Here is a 24,092-nt window from a genome sequence, read left to right as displayed (position 1 = left end):
GTTTTCTCTAATATGGCATATTGTTTTTTAGAAGCTGGAAACTTTGTTCAAGCACGTTTCCACGTAAGATCAAAGAAGAAAGAAGAGATGCATAGTGTGAGATAGGATAACTTTTGCATTTTACAATGTCTTGTTAAATCGTACACATGTATTTAAATGTTCATCATCTTCATACCCATCTTGTTGCAATGTGAACAACTTTTCTTGTACATCTGCTCCAGATATATGCAGGCCATCCATCTTGTTTGCTAGCCCATCTGCTGGGTGAACTGACTTTATGGGAGGTTTCACACGTGCGTCGTCTTTAGTCTGGACTCTTTCTGCTGTTGGGTTTACTGGCCATGACGGAGGTTCTACATGTGGGTCATCAAACATCTTGACATTCTCTGCTGGTGGGAGTACTGGAAGAGATGCTACATTCCCATCCAATGTTTCTGAGTTTTTGCCTACAGGTTTATCACAATTAATGCCAGTTGATTTTGTATGGACAAGTTTAGTAATTTCAGTTTTCATATTATTGTTAATGTGTTCTGTCAATTTGGGACTTTGAGGTTTGGTTCCAACACTTCCTGACCGTGTGGTAGAACGTCCCTTATTGACTTCCATGGCTGCTTTGGTAGTGGACGTCTTGGGAACTCGGACATTGGGGTCTGTTTTGAAAGGTGCTTTAACATGAGCTGAGTAGGGCCTGCTACTGCTGGGTCGGGGTGGCTTTGGTGCAGCCAACAAGGAGGATCGTTCCTTTCTCTTTCTGTCATGTGTCATGTTATGTGAAGCATTTCTGCAATGAGAGGCACCACTAGTTGTATCACACCTACCATGTGAAGCTGTTCTTGTGTGAGAAGAACTACCAGAATGGGAAACACCTTCACCATGTGAAGCATTTCTGCAATGAGAGGCACCACTAGTTGTATCACACCTACCATGTGAAGCTGTTCTTGTGTGAGAAGAACTACCAGAATGGGAAACACCTTCACCATGTGAAGCATTCCTGCCATGTGAAGCACTTCTTATTTGAGATCTTTTGGAATGTGAAGTATTTTCAGGATGTAAAGTGCCTTTAGTATGTAAAGTACTGTTGACATGGGAAGGACCTTTGGGTTGTGATGCTACTGTATTTTGATAAGCTTTCTTAGTCTTGTCTACATGAGAGTTCTCTGTAGGTTTTGTCCTTCCTTGCAAAAGTTCATTTCTAACTTCACGTCTGATCTTGTTAACGACGGTGAGGTTTTCCTCTGAGCAGATACCATATTCTAACTCTGTCTGTTCTTGTTCTTCTGCTAGTTCTTGTTCTTCTGCCTGCCTGTTATCCACATTTTCCTCAGACAATCTTCGAGAACCTGACTTCCTATCTTTGCTCTGTTTAGTATCAATCTGTAAGCCAAGAAACTACAAATTAGGAATGCATTTTTTCTTGGGGAAAATAATTATTTAGTTTTCAAGTTTCAGTCTTTATCAAGTTAGCAGACAGCCATTGACATGGAAGAGACATTTGACAGCAGACATATAGTATGCAACTTAGTCTACAGCCTGACACTTGATATCTCACCTTAGATCTTAAACTGACATCATGCTTGATATACTGAAAAAACTACTATCCTGAACAGTGATAATATATAGGGTAACCACCAGAAGACATGAAATTCAACAAGTCATCAGTATACCTTTAACTAGCATTTAATACTGTATTCAACGTAATAAGCACCCAGGGCGCTCTCAAAATTACAAATAGGAGGCTCTTATTAGAATATCAATTCAGTGGAAAAAAAAAACAGAGTTGAAAGATCATAAAATTCATGGTTTATGCTTACAGACTGAAATGTATATATATGACAGATATATTTTTTCAGAATTTAACTGCCCATAATTAAGTATGCATATTACACACGTGTGCGTATTATAAATGAATAAATGTCTTGTGTACATTGATCAATCGGAAGGGGTGCTAATTGAAATTGTTCACCAGCCAATATATTTGCAAATATCGCCGGGGAGCTTATTAGGTCGAATACGGTATGCCATGCTGTCCGACCGTCCAAGAAGGGCTGTTTTTGTCTTGGACGGTTAACTTTTAAAACATGCATGTTCATTTGTTTGGCTGATTCCTTTTGCAGATTTAAAAAAAAAATATAGGATATGAACGAATGTGGAGGCTGGCATCTAAATAATGACCTGACATTAATATATCACAGAAAACTTGTAAATACAGTTGTAGTCCACATAGATCAACACTATATGCTCAGCTGAGGATACTTGGCAGGGTTATCAAAATATTAACTATTCAACTCATTGTCGAATGGCTCAATTAGTATTCTGCATCACATCAAAGCTTGAAACGCTTAATCTTGAATTTTAAACATGGTTTGCCATGTGTGATTGTACTGGCAATTTATTAGACTACCCAGCTAGAATTAATCTGAATTGGAAACTCTGTCTTAATGTTGTAGCATGCTAGCACACTTTTCTCGTGTTTTTTATAATCCTAATATGTGCCTAATAGGCAAAAGATTTAAGTGGAAAATATTATTACCAATTCTCGGTTATCAAGTGTATTATATCTAAGTATTCAAAGTTTGGGGTCCTCAAAGTTTGCTGTTGAATCTAGGGACACCCTAAATCTCATGTTTTAAACCTAGGTTATGACAACAACCCTTTGACTTTCGACTAACTTTCAAACACTGTGTATACATTCTATCATGAAAAATAACATGACTCATTTGATGTTTCAATGACTGCAGCCCCCATAATATGAACCACTGTTAGGCCTGTTTACATTTTTAATACAGCTTTGCATGCATGGACCTGCTTACCTTCTTAACAGAGTTTTGCAGGCTTTGACCTACTACCTGCTTACCTTCTTCTGGACATCCCTGGCTTTCTGTGCCCGGTTGAGGAACTTCTCCAGCAGGTCCAGCTCCCCTTGTTCCTCACTAGGGACCACCCGTTTACCTGTACAACAACACAGAGCATCAAACATAGGGCTTCCAGGCTCCCCTTGTTCCTCACTAGGGACCGCCCCTTGACCTGTACAACAACACAGAGCATCAAACATAGGGATTCCAGACTCCTCTTGTTCCTCACTAGGGACCGCCTGTTGACCTGTACAACAACACAGAGCATCAAACATAGGGCTTCCAGGCTCCCCTTGTTCCTGACTAGGGACCGCCCCTTGACCTGTACAACAACACAGAGCATCAAACATAGGGCTTCCAGGCTCCCCTTGTTCCTCACTAGGGACCACCCGTTTACCTGTACAACAACACAGAGCATCAAACATAGGGCTTCCAGGCTCCCCTTGTTCCTCACTAGGGACCACCCGTTTACCTGTACAACAACACAGAGCATCAAACATAGGGCTTCCAGGCTCCCCTTGTTCCTCACTAGGGACCGCCCCTTGACCTGTACAACAACACAGAGCATCAAACATAGGGATTCCAGACTCCTCTTGTTCCTCACTAGGGACCGCCTGTTGACCTGTACAACAACACAGAGCATCAAACATAGGGCTTCCAGGCTCCTCTTGTTCCTCACTAGGGACCGCCCCTTGACCTGTACAACAACACAGAGCATCAAACATAGGGATTCCAGACTCCTCTTGTTCCTCACTAGGGACCGCCTGTTGACCTGTACAACAACACAGAGCATCAAACATAGGGCTTCCAGGCTCCCCTTGTTCCTCACTAGGGACTGCCCCTTGACCTGTACAACAACACAGAGCATCAAACATAGGGCTTCCAGACTCCTCTTGTTCCTCACTAGGGACCGCCTGTTGACCTGTACAACAACACAGAGCATCAAACATAGGGCTTCCAGACTCCTCTTGTTCCTCACTAGGGACCGCCTGTTGACCTGTACAACAACACAGAGCATCAAACATAGGGCTTCCAGACTCCTCTTGTTCCTCACTAGGGACCGCCTGTTGACCTGTACAACAACACAGAGCATCAAACATAGGGCTTCCAGGCTCCCCTTGTTCCTCACTAAGGACTGCCCCTTGACCTGTACAACAACACAGAGCATCAAACATAGGGCTTCCAGGCTCCTCTTGTTCCTCACTAGGGACCGCCTGTTGACCTGTACAACAACACAGAGCATCAAACATAGGGCTTCCAGGCTCCCCTTGTTCCTGACTAGGGACTGCCCCTTGACCTGTACAACAACACAGAGCATCAAACATAGGGCTTCCAGACTCCTCTTGTTCCTCACTAGGGACCGCCCATTGACCTGTACAACAACACAGAGCATCAAACATAGGGCTTCCAGGCTCCCCTTGTTCCTGACTAGGGACCGCCCGTTGACCTGTACAACAACACAGAGCATCAAACATAGGGCTTCCAGGCTCCCCTTGTTCCTCACTAGGGACCGCCCATTGACCTGTACAACAACACAGAGCATCAAACATAGGGCTTCCAGGCTCCCCTTGTTCCTGAGTAGGGACTGCCCAATGACCTGTACAACAACACAGAGCATCAAACATAGGGATTCCAGACTCCTCTTGTTCCTCACTAGGGACCGCCTGTTGACCTGTACAACAACACAGAGCATCAAACATAGGGCTTCCAGGCTCCCCTTGTTCCTGACTAGGGACTGCCCCTTGACCTGTACAACAACACAGAGCATCAAACATAGGGCTTCCAGGCTCCTCAATTATTTGGAACACCCTTACCTGAGCCGCCTTCATTTGCATCCTTCTCCTCACCATCTTCAGACGAGCCTCTCTTCTGACTGGGCCTGTGGGGTGCAGCACAAAAACACACACTATGTAACTGTCAACATGACACCTTCTTACAGATGCAATCTAATTTGTACAGGAACAGAAACAACACAATCTTAATTTGAAACAACTACAACCTTTACACTAATCCTACAGCAGTAGGATTTGCCTATTTTTGTCACTTGTCCAGTAATAACATGATGATATATAAGAGAACCTTGGAGATGAAGTCCGAAGGATACGGTAACAATTTAGAATACTGTTGCCGACTACAGGAATTGTGCCAGCTTTAAATGCTGAAGCATTAATTTAAATGTTGAGAGCAAGGTATTAACAGGAAAATGCCTAAACCAACTAATAATGTGAGCATTACAAAAGGTACCACTTCAATGTAGCTCACCTGGATATGAAGTGAACAGTTTGATAAATGTCACCAAAGCCACTTAAAAGTTAGTGACAGCACTGATATTAAAATATTTTCTGCATCAATGATTTTGTCAGGTGAGCTACAAATGAATACAAATGTATATATGTATTCTTTACAAATATTGTATATTATCATACAGTTAGTAAGTTTCTCGACAGGATAAAGACAATAGATAAAAATGGTATCATTTGGGGTCTCATACGGACAAAAAATATAAATATGAAAGGTCAGGTAGATACTACTTTCAGTGTTTACAACAAACATGGCATCGCCCTTGCCCTTGGCGATGGAGTCGCAGGCATTGTTATTATGATCAAAACAAGAGACTAATATACTGAAAATCAGTGTATATCTGGGACGTAGCTCAGGCATTTTACAAGGTTTGGCAACTTTGCAGATACAAATTACGTTAATTGTATCATGATAGTAAAGATATGACTAGCATATTGATATATTTTCACTTGCCAAAACACTTGTTAAACCTTAAAAGTACTTTTTTGATTAACCATATAATACTATACTTGATTCTTACAATCCAAATACCTATAAATAACATAGTGAACCTTGAGAGCTGGTATGATGTTATAACTTTCCATACAGTTTAATACACACCTTGCCATTACCTGGAACTGGTGTTTCATTCCAGATACATTGTCCAGTTAGTCTATCCCTGAACAAACACTCAAATATCCCGGCACAAGGGGCAGGGCTGCAGAAATACTTCAGTGCCTAGTAACAGCTCTGTTGGTTAATCTTACACTGACTTGATATATTGTTCCACGGGGGAACAAAAAAAAATTCATTTCAGATTTCTGTTCAGAAATTGCACTCTGTTATTAATAGTATAAAATGTATCCTGACTATACGTTTGTGAAAGTTATCAACTTCAATCCAATCTCATAACAATTAAATCCCTATGACTTCCTTATTACTTGGACATGAAAGAAAATATTGAATCGTTTTGTCCGATACCGGTATGTTTTTGTAACATGTATATATACCACTTACATTCATAAAATAATCTTATTTTTTACTAAATTGTTTGGATTGATTTACAAAAATGTGGGACTGATTTGAGGTTGAACTCACTTCTAGATTCTTAAGTCTTCACAAAATACTAATGAAAAGCTAATAGAAAGCATATTTTCAATCACAATTAACATATTTCTTTAACCTTAACAAAATCTAGGAAAGTAGGTAGGAGTCTAAATTAAGTGGTAATAAGCTTTCTATATTTGTGTACACACATCATATGTCGCCAGTAATTTGTTTAGTAATAATCCCTGTGGAATTATCAATAAATCACTTATTTACATACAAAAATAATTTAGTCTTTGATACAACAAATTATTGCCACTGAATGTATTGATTTTGTCCTTTGTCATGCCACGATACATGCATGTTCATGAATATTTAACAGATTGCTGCTCAAGCTGTCAGTAGCACAGATGGACGGCAGATGGTGAGTGCTGAAAGGTTTTAAACAGTAATATATCATACACTAGCCAGGGTTTTAACTAGGATCCAAAACCAATGCCCTTGGCAGGCAATTTGGGAAAAATAATGTGTCTAACTTGATATGTAGTCAATGGTTTCAAAAACGGTTACTGTCATGATTGACATTCACATATTGTTTCCATAAATTCTAATAAATAACACATAAATTTAATGAATCTATGGAGGAACAAACATGCCAAAGTTTAGTTACTCTAGTCAGGCAACTTCAGAGGAGAAAATGTTTACAGAGGCGAATATGCATTTTAAGAGAATCTAAGGGCATGGTGATATGAGGCCAAATCCTAAGATATTGCAAACAACCAAGATATTGTTAAAATACATAAGATATTGCAAACAACCAAGATATTGTTAAAATACATAAGATATTGCAAACAACCAAGATATTGTTAAAATACATAAGATATTGCAAACAACCAAGATATTGTTAAAATACATAAGATATTGCAAACAACCAAGATATTGTTAAAATACATAAGATATTGCAAACAACCAAGATATTGTTAAAATACATAAGATATTGCAAACAAACAGAACATATGTGTTGAGCACCACTACTAACTACACATGTACCAAATTTCACAACATTTTGTCCCCCAAAATTTGAATGATGGCCAAAAGAAGTTTCATTTATTTCAGGATGGTCAAAGTGTAAAGGTCAAATCAAGGTCAAAATTTACTGTTACGACTTCCTGTTAATCATTCCGACGTTATGTGTAAGAATCATGTGAAAGACGGGTGCTACCGGTAGAGCAGAGCATGCTTATCCATTTTGAGAACACCTTGAGTCAGTAGGATCTTTGTGTAGCAGCAGCGAGCAGTAAAATCTGATTTTAACATGAGATTTTGAACCTCTTGAACAAATTGGGGAACTTCAGCTTCATTGGATCAGTGGTTTCATAACAAATCATGTTCACAGTGCAAGGAATTATGTTTTAAAGAATTTGGTTGCATGGTCAAAAATAGGTAAAGATTTATCATATCACAAAAAGCAGAACAGATATGTTTAGCCCCACTGCTATCAACACATACTGGTATACCAACTTTCATGACATTTTGAATTCAAATGGCTGAGTAATTGCCATAAAAAGTTTCTGCTTTCAGTAGGGTCAAAATGCAAAGGTCACATCAAGGTTAGACTTTTAAAGATATTTTTATTTTAATATGGCTGGAAATTCCAATTTGGGAATATTTTACTCATATTTGCTCCAGACTTCGGGCTGGATATCGGCCTCTGAGCAGGTCCTGCTACCCTGCTGTCTGTCACACTCAGCAACATTCCAGCAATATGACAGCAGTCTGTAAATAACCTGGACCATACAATCCAGTGACTGATATCATGAGCATCAGTCCATCCGAAGATGTTTATGACAGACAACAGACAAACAGACCATGACATCAGCTCACTTGGCTTTAAGTTGCATGGCTCAAAGGCTTACCTGGGTATGAAGAATTTTTTTATTACACTTAAACCATATCTGGACTGCATGCTTTTAAGCTTATAGAAAAAGTTTTACTATGAACACTCACAAGAAACAACCTTAAACAACATACTTCAGTGACCAGACACTTGAAAGAAACAACACTAATCAACATGAACTAGCCAAACCACACGTTTTGTCATGGAAATATCTATTCTCGGTTGCAAGAAGTATTCACCAAAAGAGATTCAGAAATAACTGCATTAATTAACTTTTACTCAATTGTCAAAGAATTATTTTAAATCAGGAAGTAAAATCTTGTTTCCTGTGACGCTCTAGGCTACTCCTACATCACAGATAATTTGGTTAACTGCAAGATTGATTTACATTAATAAGCAAAGATCTGTTTGACTGACTGAATTTTTCCACGCCTAGACTCCCTTACCCAATCTGGGGAATGATTAACTGACACACTATGTATTTCTCATTCTTCTTTCAATCTTAAGTGGAAACGTGCTAAAACTAAGGTTTCCATCTTCTATAAAAACCCAATCCACCCAAACACCAAGCATTACCATGGTCACCTCCCAACAATCATGCAGGCTTTTCATGCCAGTCGACCTTCAAGCACTGAACACATTTCCACAGCAAACTCATTTTCTTTTTCAGCTTAATAGGCTGAAGGAATTGCGATTAGGGGATTGACAGGTGGGCATATAGCATGCCCTTAGAATAAATATATAAACATACAATTTAATGTAAAATTAACAAATTTTAAAACTTATCCAATCTCACACTATGCATTTATCCTACCTTTGGGTGGTGGGGTGCAAATCCCTAGCCTATAAAGGCAACAACTGTAGGATATACACAAGGAAGCTGGAGCAAAAGAGTGATACAGAACAATATTAAGTAACACTGTCTTGTGTCATAAGACAAAGCTCGTGGATAGGTAAGAAACACTCCAAAAAAGTGTTGTGACAAAGATACGTGAACAAATGAAACATATGAGATCAGGAACAATATTTGCCACAAGATACAATGTACAATTTATAATCGATTTAGTGATGGACTTCAGCCAATTGAAACTACAAGACAGGGGTATCACTATCTCCTATGGATGATAGGACAAGCCATCTTGGCATCTCTTTTAGCACATTGTCAAACCATTAATCACACGTCAGAGTTTGAAACGACAAGTGAAGAAGAGAAGAGGAACAATCAACCACATCCACAAAAGGATCTTGGAACCAATACCCAACAACACATGCATAAAGCAGAGGTGAGAGGGAAAGAGGATCGGGACACCGGGATCTGGCCGCACCTTATGGCGAAGACCGAAATGTCTACAGATGAGTAAATGCATCCTCCAATCGGATACAACAGCAAGTGTTTCATGAGGGTTGGAAGCAACTGAAGCGGGTAGGTCATCAAAAATATAATCCCAGATAATAACCGACCAAATCCAAAACAAAATCGTGTTATGGGAAACTTCCATAACAGCTGACCTAGAAAGCATGATAAAAAGTATCTTACACGAACGCCTAAGAGGTGGCGCTGCATCAAGATAGATGCGAAGTGAACATATGAGACACGAGGATACGTCTCCAAGATTCTCAGGATTCAAGACAGGCATCAAAGGCAGGATAGTAAATAACTGATCATGTCCAGGAAGTTGATTTTTGGCGATGAAAACCCATCACAAGCCCAAGAAAACTTTCCTGTGCAGAGTACGTTCAAAGCTTATTCTGTTGACGTCTAATGCATGAATCTCCCTCACTTGAGGAGCTGTTGCGAGTGCCAAAAGAAGGAAAGTGATATGTTCAAACTCCTTCTTGGCAAGTGGCTCAAAATCAGCCAAAGTTAGATGGCGAGGTATGACGTTAAGCTTACAAGACAACTGGAGATGATGAAGGTTTTCAGCAATTTGTTGTGGAGAAGCAGTAGGCCAATAGGGCACGAAAAGCAGTGTGAGGAGACTGGTTGACGTTATCTTCTGCAGGACCGAGGTAGAACACCAGTCGGGAGAAAGGCATAAGCGTGTAGGCCCTCCCACGAGATTGCTGATGCGATGTGGTCCCAAGGCTGAGGATCATGGATTGGAGATACGAACCAGATAGCTGAGTGTTGAAATGAGTTGCGAAAAGATCGACGTCTGGATACAGAAATAACTTGCAAATCACTGGAAGATCATTGGATCTAGGCGCCATTCCATGGGATACGGTTTGTTGGGTCGGGACAGGGAGTTGGCTATGACATTGGAGACGCTGTGGATGTGTCTCGCCCGAACTTGAATGTTGAGTGAGGCAATCAGTTGAGAAAGGTCAAGCGCCAGAGACAGTTGTGACATTGACTTGGTGGAGCCTATTTTGTTTATGTACCAGACGACGGATAGATTGTCTGACTGGATCATCAGACTGTAGGTGCAAAGAAGTGTCTGAGAAGAAGTGGAGTAACTGTGCCATGTGGGCAAGGAGTTCATATACCGTGTTTAGCATTCCCAATCATGCGCCGGGTATGAGTAGGCATTATACGAAGCAGGGTCGTTGATGATGATAGTCATAAGAACAAGAACGATCAAGGCGAGAGTCAAGATGACTGGAAACGATTCCAGAGGAATCTAAAGTCAGTGTTCAAACTGGCTTTTGAAATGGCAACTCCCCATTACCAGTCCCCCCTGATTTTTGGCAGTCCCTAAAGCCAAGCCTAAATTTACCATTAAAAAAATGGTAATTACCACTGTGAAGTGTCTCTCCATGAGAGACAATGAGTAGATGACCACCCTGGGGAAGAGCATTGATATGTGGTGTTCATCAAACCATGGGGAAACGTCAATCCTAAGAGCTATGTCGCTTCTTTGAGATGTGTCGACCCTAAGAGTAGCAGTGATCGTTGGAAGTGTGCCAATCCTTGGAGGTGCGTCATTTTTGTGAGGTACGTCAAACCTTGGAAGTGAGCTTTTTCACAGAGTAGCTCTGATCCTGAGATGGTCGCCGAACCTCAGAAGTACTTCGTTCCAGGGAGGATTAACGATCCTTAGAGGTATGGCGAGTCAGAGAAGATTGCCGATCCCATGATCGGCAAGCCCCAGATAAGCCAATCTAATTTTGAGTTTGTTGATCCTTAGAAGATTGTCGAATCGAGTTTTGCAATTGAACTGTGGAGGAAAGCTTATCCACCGAACGCCAAGTCTTTACAAGCTGAAATTTTATCGAAGGGTCATCGATCCTCATGAGAGCACTCCCGAGAACAAACCTGCACAAGTCTTATCAAGAGAAGGGCCTGACGAGTCTGAGCGGCGATTCTGGTATGACCGATCCCAGGAGAAAAGTCTTTAGAATGTCGAACAGGGGATCTGAAACGTAGAGAAGTAGACAGGGAGCGACAAGCTGCTGAGGTAGACAAACCTCTAGTAGGAGACTGTAGAGGGTTCAATCGAAGTCTTAGAGATGCCCTCAGGTGGAAAAAGCTTGACATTATCAGCGGCAGAAGATGAGGGCAACAAAGAAAAAAGACTGTCTATGGTAGGCTTCATAGAAGCAAGTGGTAACATGGCCAACTGAGAGGAAAATACAGGAGCGGTCGGATCCAATACCACTGAGACATCTTTCCCTATGTCCAAAACAGTAGGTTGAATCGCCGTTGACATCAACGTTAGCTTCTCCGTAAGTGGCTAGGCAGTCAACACGGGAATGTCTTCAGAGAGAAAGCTGTCAGCGTGTGTAACTCAACCGGCATGAAAAGCGAGCATGACCCAGACTGTGGGGAGTTTACCATGGCCATACTTTGTGTGTTCGGTTTTTTTCAGAAGCTAGAACCCTTTGTTTAGGAACATTCTACTAAGGATCGAAAGAAGAAAAAATGCATAGTGTGAGACACCGGTAGGATAAGTTTAAAAATATAATATTTCTGAAAGTATTTGTAAAAGTTCACAAGCGATTTAGTCCAATTGACACAATTTTCATAAATATCCTATGTTCAGACTATAACGTTTTCACCTTAACTTTTACATAAGTATCATGTTTCCAGATAATGCATGTCGATTCATGATTTTAAAAGCAAGATAAATATTGCATCATGACAAAGTATATGATTACAGCTCTATAAACATGAAGTCCAACCAAGATATGTACCAGCTGTCCCATTGTTATGAGGCAATCATCAACAGCAGCTCAATATGTATAAAACTCTCATAATACATGATCAAGCTGCTGACCGCCATCACTGACTAGGCATACACTGCATATATAATCAAGACCACAGTAGCACACTCAAATCAAGGGCAGCTGACTCAGTGTAAACTACTTTGAAACAGTATAATCTGTTTACTCATTTGTACTGGTCTGAAAAATGGAGCTTGGCAATGTGGATGGAACAATGTTCATCGCCATCAGACAGGTCAGATATAACTAATCTTCTCCTTAATCTTTTAAAACAAAACACTTACAGCATTGACTTGTTTAGCAGCGATCACTTCATAGCATTCAATTAAAAACATTTAATAACAGCCTCGTTTTGCTGAAAACTTCGTTGGGATCCGTCAAAGTATCGGATAATAACAATAATGTTTGTTTTACAGACAAGACTAGTCAAAGTACAGGTAAGATTAACACAAAGCAAGTTAAACAATGTTGAATAATCCCAATTGAGTTGATTCGCCACTGATTGTGAAAAGCCACTTGACACTGAGTGAGATTTCTAAGTTTCTTTCTACATGTCACTAATTAGTGGTATTTGGGCTAGTCGGGGATCAGATATTAGTTTGCTATATATGTTAGTTTGCTGTCAAGTGTTCGTTATATGATAATGTAGAGGGCATAACTCAGGGATTTTGTAATTGTTTGATTGAGGAGTTACATAAGAAGAATTATCAAAAGGACCAAAAATTGTTGATATGAAAACACATAAAAAATGGAACAATATCATATAAGAAAATCAATAAATTAATAATTTCCATCTAGCCTTAACAGATATGGTAAAGAATTCATAAATTCAAACTAACACAAAGCACAGATACTTATGATGATCTACATGTGTGGAGACAATTTTGGAAAATATATTAGCTATACAAAACCAGTCATCAAAATTTTTTAATTCCATCATGTTTCCATGAAAACAGCAAAAGAGAAAACTTTCAAAATCTTATAAAAGATAAAAAACAATCATAGTGGTTAATGTAGCAAGTTTGCTGAAGCTAGGATACATAATATTGTAAACATGGATCATACAAAAACTCTACCCAAAATTTATGTTTCACCATGATTCCACGGAAACGGCAAAAATAAAAAAATTCATTGTGGTTAATGTGTGTAGCAAGTGTGGTGAAGCTTGTGTGCATAGTTAAAAAGATATAGGCCGTACAAAACACCCACCCTAAAAGTTTAACTTTCTAATGTTTCCATGGAAACGGCAAAAACTAAAAAATTCAGAATCTTCAAACTAGCAAAAGGCACAAGTACTCATTGTGGTAAATGTGTGTAGCAAGTTTGGTGAAGCTAGGGTGTATGGTTAAAAAGTTATGGGCCGTACAAAAGCTCGGACGGACGGACGGAAGGACGGACGAACGGAACGCTATATACCCCCGATTTACTTCGTATATGGGGGTATAATTATTAAACATGTCATAAGACAAAAAAAGGTAATTTAATTGTGACTTTCTTTCCAATGCAAGTGAAGATTTAAATAGTGATACAATATATAGCTTGTCTATATTAGGAAAACAAGAAAACTTTCATTGCAGGTAATATGACTGGATATGGCTCAGTAGATTATATAGGTAAAACAATACTCGGTATTTTAAAACGTGTTTTGATGAGTTACCTTGAGAACTAATTACAGATCATCTATAAACTTTAAGACCACAATATTTGGTCGGGCAGGTTACTCAGATAGTGAAGGAGTTATTGAATATAAAGGAACTCAAGTCTTAACAATGGGCTCCTTTAACACTTTAAAAAAAATATGTACTGCTGTACAGTTGAAAATAGTAATAGCCAAAGTTAAAACATATAAACATGGCCTCAAGATAATGTGACAGTATGACGGTCTGCTGCTGGAAATAGCTAGAATATTCATAAAAATGCCTGCATGTTAACAGAAATCTGTGGGCCACTGTATCAAGATAGCAGCCGGTCGCAGGCTGCTATTCTATTCTATGGTTATGTGATGTCATCCTATATTATAGTCTATGATGTTGTGAGGTTCATAACACAGCCACTAAATTTGTGCTGATGTTTGTTTTGCTTATTTTGGGACTAGCTACAGATTCTATCCATTTTAGCTATAAAAATCATATTTATGGGTATTATAATTTGCAGAAGCTCTCGGCCTGTCCAATTGCCCTCCTTCATTGGGCAGTCAAAGGGTTAGGGTTAGGTGAGATTAAATTGGGTTTAATGTCGCGTCCAAGATTATAGCACTTATTTAGCATTGTGCATGCATGTGTGTGTGGCTGCTTGTACTAGTTCGGACAGATGCCGATTTTTTGTGCTAGCCCACTGAGATATCATGCTGCAGTTTTACGTGAATACCACAGTATACTGACTCCAAGCCGACCAATCCTTGTTTTAACCCCTTAATGACGAGCACCAGGCACATGGCACAAGTACCATCTTTTAACCGTCTTCAGTATGGCAGACCTGGGGCCCCTGCATTTGATAATACCCTGAAAAATAATGTTCCCATTCTAATAGTTCCAGACTACAAACAAGACAGGATGAACACTACTCCAAACGTATGGGACTAGACAAAGGTTTAAATGCCATTTGTTTGTTGTTTAACACCGCACTCCCACAATGTCCCACCATGACACACAATCAACCAAGTCTTTAAGCCTGATCCATTTAACAGCCTCTAATAGAAAGCATAGATTACTTGGAACCTATTCTACACATGCATACATGTATACCATATTCACCATATAAAGCTGCCTGATCCAATGCATGCCCTCTGGCCAACTTTAAGACAATCTGTATATAATCTTTATCAGTCGCAGATGTAACATGTACGCAAGATAGCCAACAATCTCTTGTATGCAAGACGGCTGTGTGCCACATTTTACCTTGATTTTTACAGAAGTGTGTGTCCAGGGGATACCCAATAATAATTTTGAGGCAATATGAGGGTCCTCTAAAGTAATGAAATGGTGTCGTGTACTGTACATTTTAAATTTCTTTAGAGCCTGCAATGAATCAATGATCACGTGGGCACTGGTCGTGATTGATGGGTAAAATGACAGTCACCCATAACTGCTCTTGATGCACTGGAGGTAAAATGAATATTACTGTGCGTCCCTGGAGATACAGTGTATTCTTTTTCTGCGTCCAATCGCAACATTTGTGTGCACTTGACCCACATTTGTGCGTCGAGTAAAACCCTGACAGACGATATTTTCTTGTGTATATTTATACTGATTTTTTACAAACAACAGCCTTGCAGGTGTATACAATTGCCCTGTAACTATTTTATTGAAAAAGTTTTAGTTTCCTTGACGTTTGAACTATAAAGTTTGTCACCATCACTCGATCTCTGAAAATGGACTTAACTTTTGGGTATAGTTGAAATAAGTGCCCACTTTGGTCATTTTTCTAAGCACCCAGGGCACTTATTACAGCAAATACAGTCGTGTTGCTACATGCATGCATGTCAGCCAGTATCAACCCAGCATGACATGGCAGCAGATCTCACCATGGTTTCAACAGTACAGCATACTCCTTGGTTAGAAGCTCCAGTTGTCTCCTCTTGGTTTCAACGATGTTGTTTAGTTCCACAAACAGCTCTTCAAACCTGACATTTGAAAAAAATCAGAGATAATAACAAAGCTCTTTCATTCATCCCAATATTTGCATGAGCTAGTGAAAGCCAGGGAACTCCTTGCTTAAGGTCCATGCTCATATCTATCTCTGTGTTCTTGCTGTGACTACAGCCAGCATGTTTCTGGCATATTCTCATATCTTGTCTACACACTCAGTTCTTTATGTCAGACAAGACCTTTATTTCAAAATGGTTTACTGAATCCCTAAATTAATAAACATTTGTAAAATAAAAACCACTATATATATTTTATTCCGCCGAAAGAAAACTTAGGTGTTCGCCAACACTGCTAACATGGCAACATAGTCAGATAACTTTTTGAAATCGGGAAATTGACACATCCAGTTAGACACATCAGAGATCAAGGGTCTGGGAGACAGACTACAAGTGTCCTCACAATGGAGTTATCACTTGCTATAGTCGAGATAGCAATCTGAAGGTTGCAAGTTCACATCTGATAAGATTCTCACAAACACTGGTTGCTCGTCTCTGAGGATGTATGTGACCTGCAGCAGAGATCGTCCTCACGAGTTGAGGTGCTGCATTCTAAAGGCGCTCTGCATGATGCGGCAAGGGAATCCATCGAGCCACTGACCTGCCACTCTATGGACAAACGCTGTATCCACTGAACCACGTAGGCAGTGTTAGTTGATTACTTCTATCCTTGAATGTACATATAACACTGACACATATGACGCCTCATGTTACATATTTGCTAAGTAATGAAATGAATTTATTGCATGTTAGTCTGACAGCCTGGCTGGTGGCAAATTACCAATAGATAATGCTGCATTGTGAAATAAATCTTGTATGAAGCCAGTGACGGCAGCCAGCATACCTCCTTTTCCCTTCATCGTTTAATACTGTTCAGGTTTGGGAAAACAATATGATACCTCACACAAAACAGCTACCAGTTTTCCCTTTTGATCTGGAATACATATATTCAAAGTTTATTTTGGATTAAATAAAAAATATGTATTTGGAGGTAAGCAAGCCATTATAGACAGAGATTGGTCTGTAGATATTATTTATGTTATGGAGAATGGGGGTTAAACAGGATAACAAGCTATTCATATCTAGAGGTAATGAAATAAATATCTACTGGTGTATTTGTCACAATAACTGAATAAGCTGCAGTTTTTTAATGTGTTTTGGGTCCGTTTTTATACTCACTTTTTTTATAACAGCAGTGAGTAACCAGTCATCTCATCATACACAATCATTGAAATTGAGTATTCTTTAGTAAAATTTAAAGCATTTTAGGTTTCATTTAACTTTGACTCAAATATTGAGGGCCAGAAGAGTTAAGGGGCAGGGATTTCTAACGATTCACTGGAACTGGCTGGTGCCTTTGTTATTGTGTTTTCCCTGTGGATACCCGGATGACAATCTCATTAAAATCAGACCTTAGTTCTCACGACCGCTATACAAAGATCTGAGGACATCCCATTACGGGTCACGTCAGACCGACCTTGAGCTAACTTTGACCAACCAATAGAATGACCAATCAGAAGGCAGCTTTCTCGTGCTTTACGGCACTAATTTCAAATTGGCGATTACAAATTTGAAACCTAAGCAAAAGAACATTCTGGAATGGCTAATAGATGGTCTAGATTGTATGGATTCAGTCGTTAAACCTGTAACTATCGTTCGGAATACCCAGTGTTAAAGTTTTCAAGGTTGTATGATTAGAAATCACATTCTGACTGTCAATTTCATGATCTGGTAAGTGACGCTCTCATTGGTCGGATGAAAGATTGTTCTGACGTGACCCTTAATGTGATGTCTTCAGATCTTTGTTTAGCGGTAGCAGAACATTGATCAACAAAATGAAAAACAGTTTTGTCTTGGAAATGTAGGTATCTTTAGGGGTAGCTTCGGTGAAGGTGATGAAGTTTTGATAAGTCACTTGCTTGGTATTGTGCAATTTACATTTATAAAGATATCACCTGAGCAAATTTTATCGTTTATATATGTTACAGTCAATGTGTAAATTTTTTCAAAAGTGTATGAACAACACAATTTGACGTTCAAATGTTTTTCAGGAGTCTGTATTTTTGAAATGATGTAAACACTAATGGACCACTCCCAAATTCCTGGGGAAACCCCTGGTAATTCCCTAGCACGAATACATACTGAAGCGTTGTTTCTGATCATTTAGACCCTTTAAATCTTGAACTCAGCATTTTAGCATACACTGAGTAGCATTAGAACTTCTTGTACTTGATGTACATGTATTTCAACGTGCTGTGATTCTGACTGACTTAATGAGGTAGTTCTTAACACTCCTTTCTCATCCAGTGATGATAATATTTGAACAGATGTTCCTGTAGAGCAAGTTCAGCATAGATAATCTCATGTCACCTCTCTTTTTGAGGAACTATTTTATTCCGCAACACAGCTGGTTGTTGTATGGCTGTCAGTGTAAACATGCAGTCACCCGAAAGAAATAAAATTGTGTATAGATCTAGGACTATGCCCTTCAAGGTAAAAAAGAGTCTTTACACAGTTTGGCCCCCACTCTATGAAGGTTCATACTCGAATGAACTCACACAAAGTGAAAGTCAATTCTTAATTATTCATTTTCAGCAAAAAATTATTTTGTATACATTATCCGTGTTTTTTGATGGGCGTCGAATGGAAAGCTCAGCAGTCATAGAGCTAGATAAATTCCTTCACCCATAATTTCATTCACTGTGAACATCTTAGAGCTTGATCTAGTATTTGCCCAATAATTGTTGATATAAGAGGGCTAATAAAAAAATCTGTCAGTCAGTGTCAACAGTAAGGAATTTGTCTTGCTGAGTGGCACTTAAACAATAACATTTATTCATTTGTATTTAATTTACATGTACCATTACCAGATCCCACTGTGTGTGTGTTTTGGCTACAACTAAGTTGCCAAGATTGCTGGGATCTGATGGTCAAGATGTCAACATGCCCATGATACAAGAAAACACGTCTCCCACTTTAGATAACAAATTCTGATGCATATGAATACTAGTTGCTCACTGCCACGGATTTTATGTTTCACTGTCAAGACTTCGAGTCAGACTAACCAAATGAAATTTCTTCACTTGTCGCTTATTTGTTTATCACTGCCATTTCTTGCACATGTTTTTCCAGAAAAGGTGTTGTCAAGAACAACGATCGGCTTTCGATGGATACAGCAGAAGTTATTTCGTTTTATCATTTAACTTAAAGGGGCACTGATCTAACGCAATTCCCCGGACTGGTTGTTGCCTTTGTTATTGTTTTTTCCCCCGTGAGTACCCGGATGATACGCAACGCAACTGACCGTGACCAGAGACTGGGCTACCGTCTGCAAGGACAGCTAAATAAACAACTTGGAGGCTGGAGGCAATATTTGTTTTACGCATTTTTGCATAAACACTGATTGGTTAACTGTGATCTATACAGATTTCGACAAAGGGCGCATGTTAATTAATTTCTTCAGCCTGAACAAGCAGACAAAAAGAACAGCGGAGCTCATCGGATGTCGTCATTTGGAAATACCCCAGATGGTTATAGTTTTATACTAAAAAATGCATGAAAGCATTTTCGGATTTCGGCTTGCGTCGATAATACGATTACTACTCCCTTGTTGACATGCACGTTTTCTCGTATAACCCTTCACTTGTGTATTTGTCGTCATTCACTTGATGCTCAGTTAATGAATTTATTACAGGTACAATTAGTGGTAGAACCACTTAGATTACCTGACAAAGGTTCCCATTTGGCATTTATTGTGTCTGGGGTAATTATTCAATCTAAATCCAGGTTTGAAGTGAGGTGAAATGTGTGTTATGTAATATGCACGTGGCAGCCCAGCAAGAGGTGAATACTTTTTTTGTAAATCAACGGATCGTTACTAGTCATCAAAGGATTAACAGAAAATACGTTGATTGATTAATCACTGTTATCTTTGCACAGTGGATATGTCAAAAGTGAGTGTTTACATGTCTAGGTTTACTATAACAAAGGGAATACACTCATATCATGGCGTGAACTGCCGATGTAAAAACAACATACTTTGTTCGAAGGGTTAACTGATAATACGGTGATTGATTGTTCATTGTTATCTATCACTCAATGGATTTTTTAGAAACCGTGGACGTTATGAAAATAGTTGTCACGTGGGCTTTCTCAGCCGACCCTTGAGACTTGACACCTATGTGAAACACCTGAAACAATCTAAGTGATCAGTTGAGAAACGAACACGGGTTATAATATCCCGAAACGATATATATCTTTTAAAATATATGATTGTTACAGAGACACGTGACATCGAATAGGTTTCTTTGTACAGCTGCTGACAAGTGGGATATTGTTCCTTTGTGTGGATATTCACGGATACATTCCTCGAACAAGGACGCTGCCTAAAATTTATACACATAAATTTGGTAGGTTGTAATTATGATATTTGCATTTTGTTTTCCTTCATTTGAACCGATTCGTTCTTGTTTCTCTACGTCTTGGTTGGGAAATTCTTCAATGCGCGATAGACGTTGTTTCAGGTCTTTTCCTTTGTAAGCGTGTATATATTACCGTCAATTTGTAAAATGTGATTCTCTCAGGCAATTGATAAAATGTGTAAATATTTCACTCATTTTGACTAAAAAATCTGTCCAGATTGATTAAGACGATCAAAAGGGCCTACACACATCACAACAGATTATTATGTAGGATTTGAAGCCAAACAACATAGAAATGTACTTTTCTCAACGTAACATTTTCAGTCTCTTGGTGATGACATTAAACATCAAAATGTTTGGAATTCGTTATCATAATAATACAGATGGAAATGTTTTTCAGTCACTTTGTAAAATAACTGAATATTTAGACGTTTAGTAAATTTGTTAAACATTTGACAGTAAAAAAAAATACACACTATAAAAAAAGCAATGCTCAGGTGAAATATGTACTTTGTGTTGCAAGTCAAAATAGTGTAAACGAAAATCGCAAACTTACCAAGCAAGTGACTTAACAAAACTTCGTCACCATTACCGATGCTACCCACAAAGATACCTACATTTCCTTATTATCTCGAAAACTGTATTTCATTTTGTTCATCAATGTGACCATACGCCCTTATTACTACCCATAAAAGCGACTAATGCGCTTACGAATGGCGCAGCAGAGGTCGCGAACTAGTCTAGATTTCTGCTATACATCCGGGTACTCACTGGGAAAAAACAATAACAAAGGCAACAACCAGTCCCGGGGAATTGCGTTAGATCAGTGCCCCTTTAAGCATTTATCCATGACATAAGCTCATGACATAAAAACATGTATGTCATACCCCAATGACATAAGTATGCAAATTAGATATGCAAATTAGATAACCGGAAGAGCGAGCGGTTTGATTTGAAACTATATATTATAAGTGAAGTTACACCAGAGATATAATCAGATTACACAGAATCGTTGTTGTTACGGTTATTAAAGTTTCAATTATTCTGCAAAAGTCTGTTCAAGTATTTTGTTTAAAATAATCTGAGGAACTTTTTTTCTCAGCGAATTGTTTATTTTGGTTTACATGGCTATGGAAAACATGTATCACTACGCACGATCTATACGTAAGATTTCGACAAGTTGCTGATGTTAATGTTTAATGCAATTATTCCTTAATTTGGAAGCAAAAATGTGAAAATGATAAATAGAATTCATCACTCCTGTTTTTTAATATGGGAAATATCAACTTCGTCCCGTTTATCGGTATTTGCCTCGCCAAGGCTCGGCAAATACCGATTAACTAAGACTCGGTTGATATTTCCCATATTAAAAAACACTCGTGATGAATCCTCTTTGAAACTCTCATTCATGTTCTTCATGCTTTGTTTTGGTAGAATAGCGTTTCCTATAGCAGCTGTGCACGTATTCCACCAACGACCACTGCCAAATCCCATAGTGTTTCTTTTCATTCGCATAATAAATGCATTCGGTTTCAATATGGAAGCTATGCTACCAATACACATTCATTTTAAACTCATTGAATGCTTTTCATTCAAATAGATAGGACATCCTGATCAGTATTATCCACGCAATCCGAAATCTGCATATGCTTTCACTGCGGGGATTCATTTTTTATTAAACTATAACCATCAGGGGTATTTCCAAATAAAGACATCGGATGAGATTTCACTTTTCTTTTTGTATGTTCGAATATGATGAAGAAATTAATTAACATGCACCCTTTGTAATATTGAAATCTTCATAGATCACTGTTACCCAATCAGTGTTCAAAAATGAATACATTGCCTCAGTTTATTTATGCTGTTCTTACAGACGGTAGCCCAGTCTCTTGCAATCTTATTAAAATCAGACCTTAGTTCTCGCTACCGCTAAACAAAGATCTAAAGACATCACATTAGGGGTCACGCCAGAACGACCTTTCATCCGACCAATCTGAGCATCGCTTACCTGATTATGAAAGTGACAGTCGGAATGTGATTTCTTATCATGCAATTTTAAAAACTTTAACATGGCTATTCCGAACGATAGTTACGGGTTTAACGACTGAATCCATACAATCTAGACCATCTATTAGCCATTCCAGAATGTTCTTTTGCTTAGGTTTCAAATTTGTAATCGAGAATTTGTCAAAATATGTTTTGAAGCGTAGTCGCCAATTTGAAATTAGTGCCGTAAAGCACGAGAAAGCTACCTTCTGATTGGTCAATCCATTGGTTTGTCAAAGTTCACACAAGGTCAGTCTGATGTGACCCGTAATGTCCTCAGATCTTTGTTTAGCAGTAGCGAGAACAAAGATCTGATTTTAATGAGATTGAGTCTCTTGTCATGTTCAGTTGATTACCCAGCAAATCGACTCACTAGTTAGCCCTAGAGGACAGTGTTAGACATCCAGGTAGAAGACCGAGAGTATTGCCCCTTTCTGTCAAGTTCTGAAGACTATGTGTAATAATGGCTGTGACAAACACTGTAGTTTACAGTTTGTTTGTTTGTTGTTTAACACCGCACTCTGCAATATTCCAGCTATATGACGGTGGTCTGTAAATAAGCGAGTCTTTACCAGACAATCCAGTGATTGACATCATGAGCATCGATCCACGCAATTGGGATACGATGGCATGCATCAACCAAGTCATCGAGCCTGACCACCCGACCCTTTAGTCGCCTCTTACGACAAGCATAGTCGCATTTTACGGTAAGCATGGGCTGCCGAAGACATATTCACGGGGTGGTGTTGTGTTTACAAGATCTCACCAATATTGATTACAAGATCTAACCAATTGCTAACTAGGCCACCCGTTATCGATCATTGAATTCCTAATAACCTCGGTGTAAACGATATCATATGTCATCTTACCCTCTGTTCATAATTGTCGGTCATTATGCAAGCTCCAAGATAGTGTTATCATCATCTCCGACTATGAGTTGTCACAGTAAACATTCAGGCATGCCGCCCTTACTGTTTACTTCCTGTTGTCAAAGGTCACATCCGCGAGGAGAAACACTGATTATAGTTTGTTTTAAATAACAATGTCTTAACTTACCGACATAGTTGATACATATTAACTTTTTTTATATGAGACGATACGTTTTCTATCAGAGACCATAAAATTTTATGAAACAATTCCGTGAGAGAGAAAGGATCAAAACAGTTCAGCTCAATAGTGTCGAAAGATCAAATCTTGCGTGCTGAGGGGCTGGTCATTTATTTTAGAAGGTGGCAGTTGTGAGATTTGCCTCAGGACTGTACAGAGACCATATATCGGTATGTGATATGACCGTATCATATTTTCAATATTATTTCTAGTGATCTGATGTTATTATGAGACAATAATTTAATTTCCGGAAACTTCCTATCGTGTCTGAAAAGTACCAGCTGCATCAAAACACATTGATTAAACAAGTTGACATTGTTGTTAAAACTTTAAATTATTCTTTGATAACAAGGCCGCTGGGAGAGAACACGCGTTCACGAATAATGTATTAAATTCACGAATATTCTATTAATGAGGATTAAGGGATATGTATTAAACGCAGGTATACACAGGACTGAAAAGTTGCAACTCGTGTATTGCGAAGGTTACAAATGTCAGAACAAAACATTTACGAATAATAACTAAGGCAGAGAATCAAGTGGTCACACGTTTTAGTTACATCTGTATATTTTAATTCATTGAGCAGAGCTCAACTAAAGATGTATGTGGTATGCATGTTTGGATTTACATGTCAG

The 24,092-nt window shown here is 38.9% G+C and overlaps 1 protein-coding gene across 3 annotated transcripts in view; it reads right to left on the bottom strand.

The window, feature by feature from the left end:
- LOC124139429 overlaps positions 1 to 23,335 on the bottom strand; it is a 38,856-nt gene extending 15,521 nt beyond the window's left edge. The window contains exons 1-6 of one of the 3 annotated variants that reach the window (XM_048402688.1): positions 23,220 to 23,335; positions 15,764 to 15,862; positions 4,667 to 4,731; positions 2,855 to 2,949; positions 876 to 1,374; positions 176 to 770 (exon numbers count right to left, since the gene is read on the bottom strand). In XM_048402688.1, coding sequence (XP_048258645.1) covers positions 176 to 770; positions 876 to 1,374; positions 2,855 to 2,949; positions 4,667 to 4,731; positions 15,764 to 15,862; positions 23,220 to 23,230 — 1,364 coding nt within the window. In that variant the 5' untranslated portion in view covers positions 23,231 to 23,335. Of the gene's footprint in view, positions 1 to 175; positions 1,375 to 2,854; positions 2,950 to 4,666; positions 4,732 to 15,763; positions 15,863 to 23,219 lie in introns of all 3 variants that reach the window. The other 2 variants (XM_046506485.2, XM_046506476.2) reach the window with 2 other exon arrangements.
- Positions 23,336 to 24,092: the final 757 nt, after the last annotated feature.

Source organism: Haliotis rufescens, unplaced genomic scaffold (assembly GCF_023055435.1).
Source record: "Haliotis rufescens isolate VD_foot unplaced genomic scaffold, xgHalRufe1.0.p SCAF_28, whole genome shotgun sequence".
Lineage (NCBI taxonomy): Eukaryota > Metazoa > Mollusca > Gastropoda > Lepetellida > Haliotidae > Haliotis > Haliotis rufescens.
Note: the sequence above shows the minus strand (reverse complement) of the source record. Positions and strands in the feature narration are given on the sequence as shown.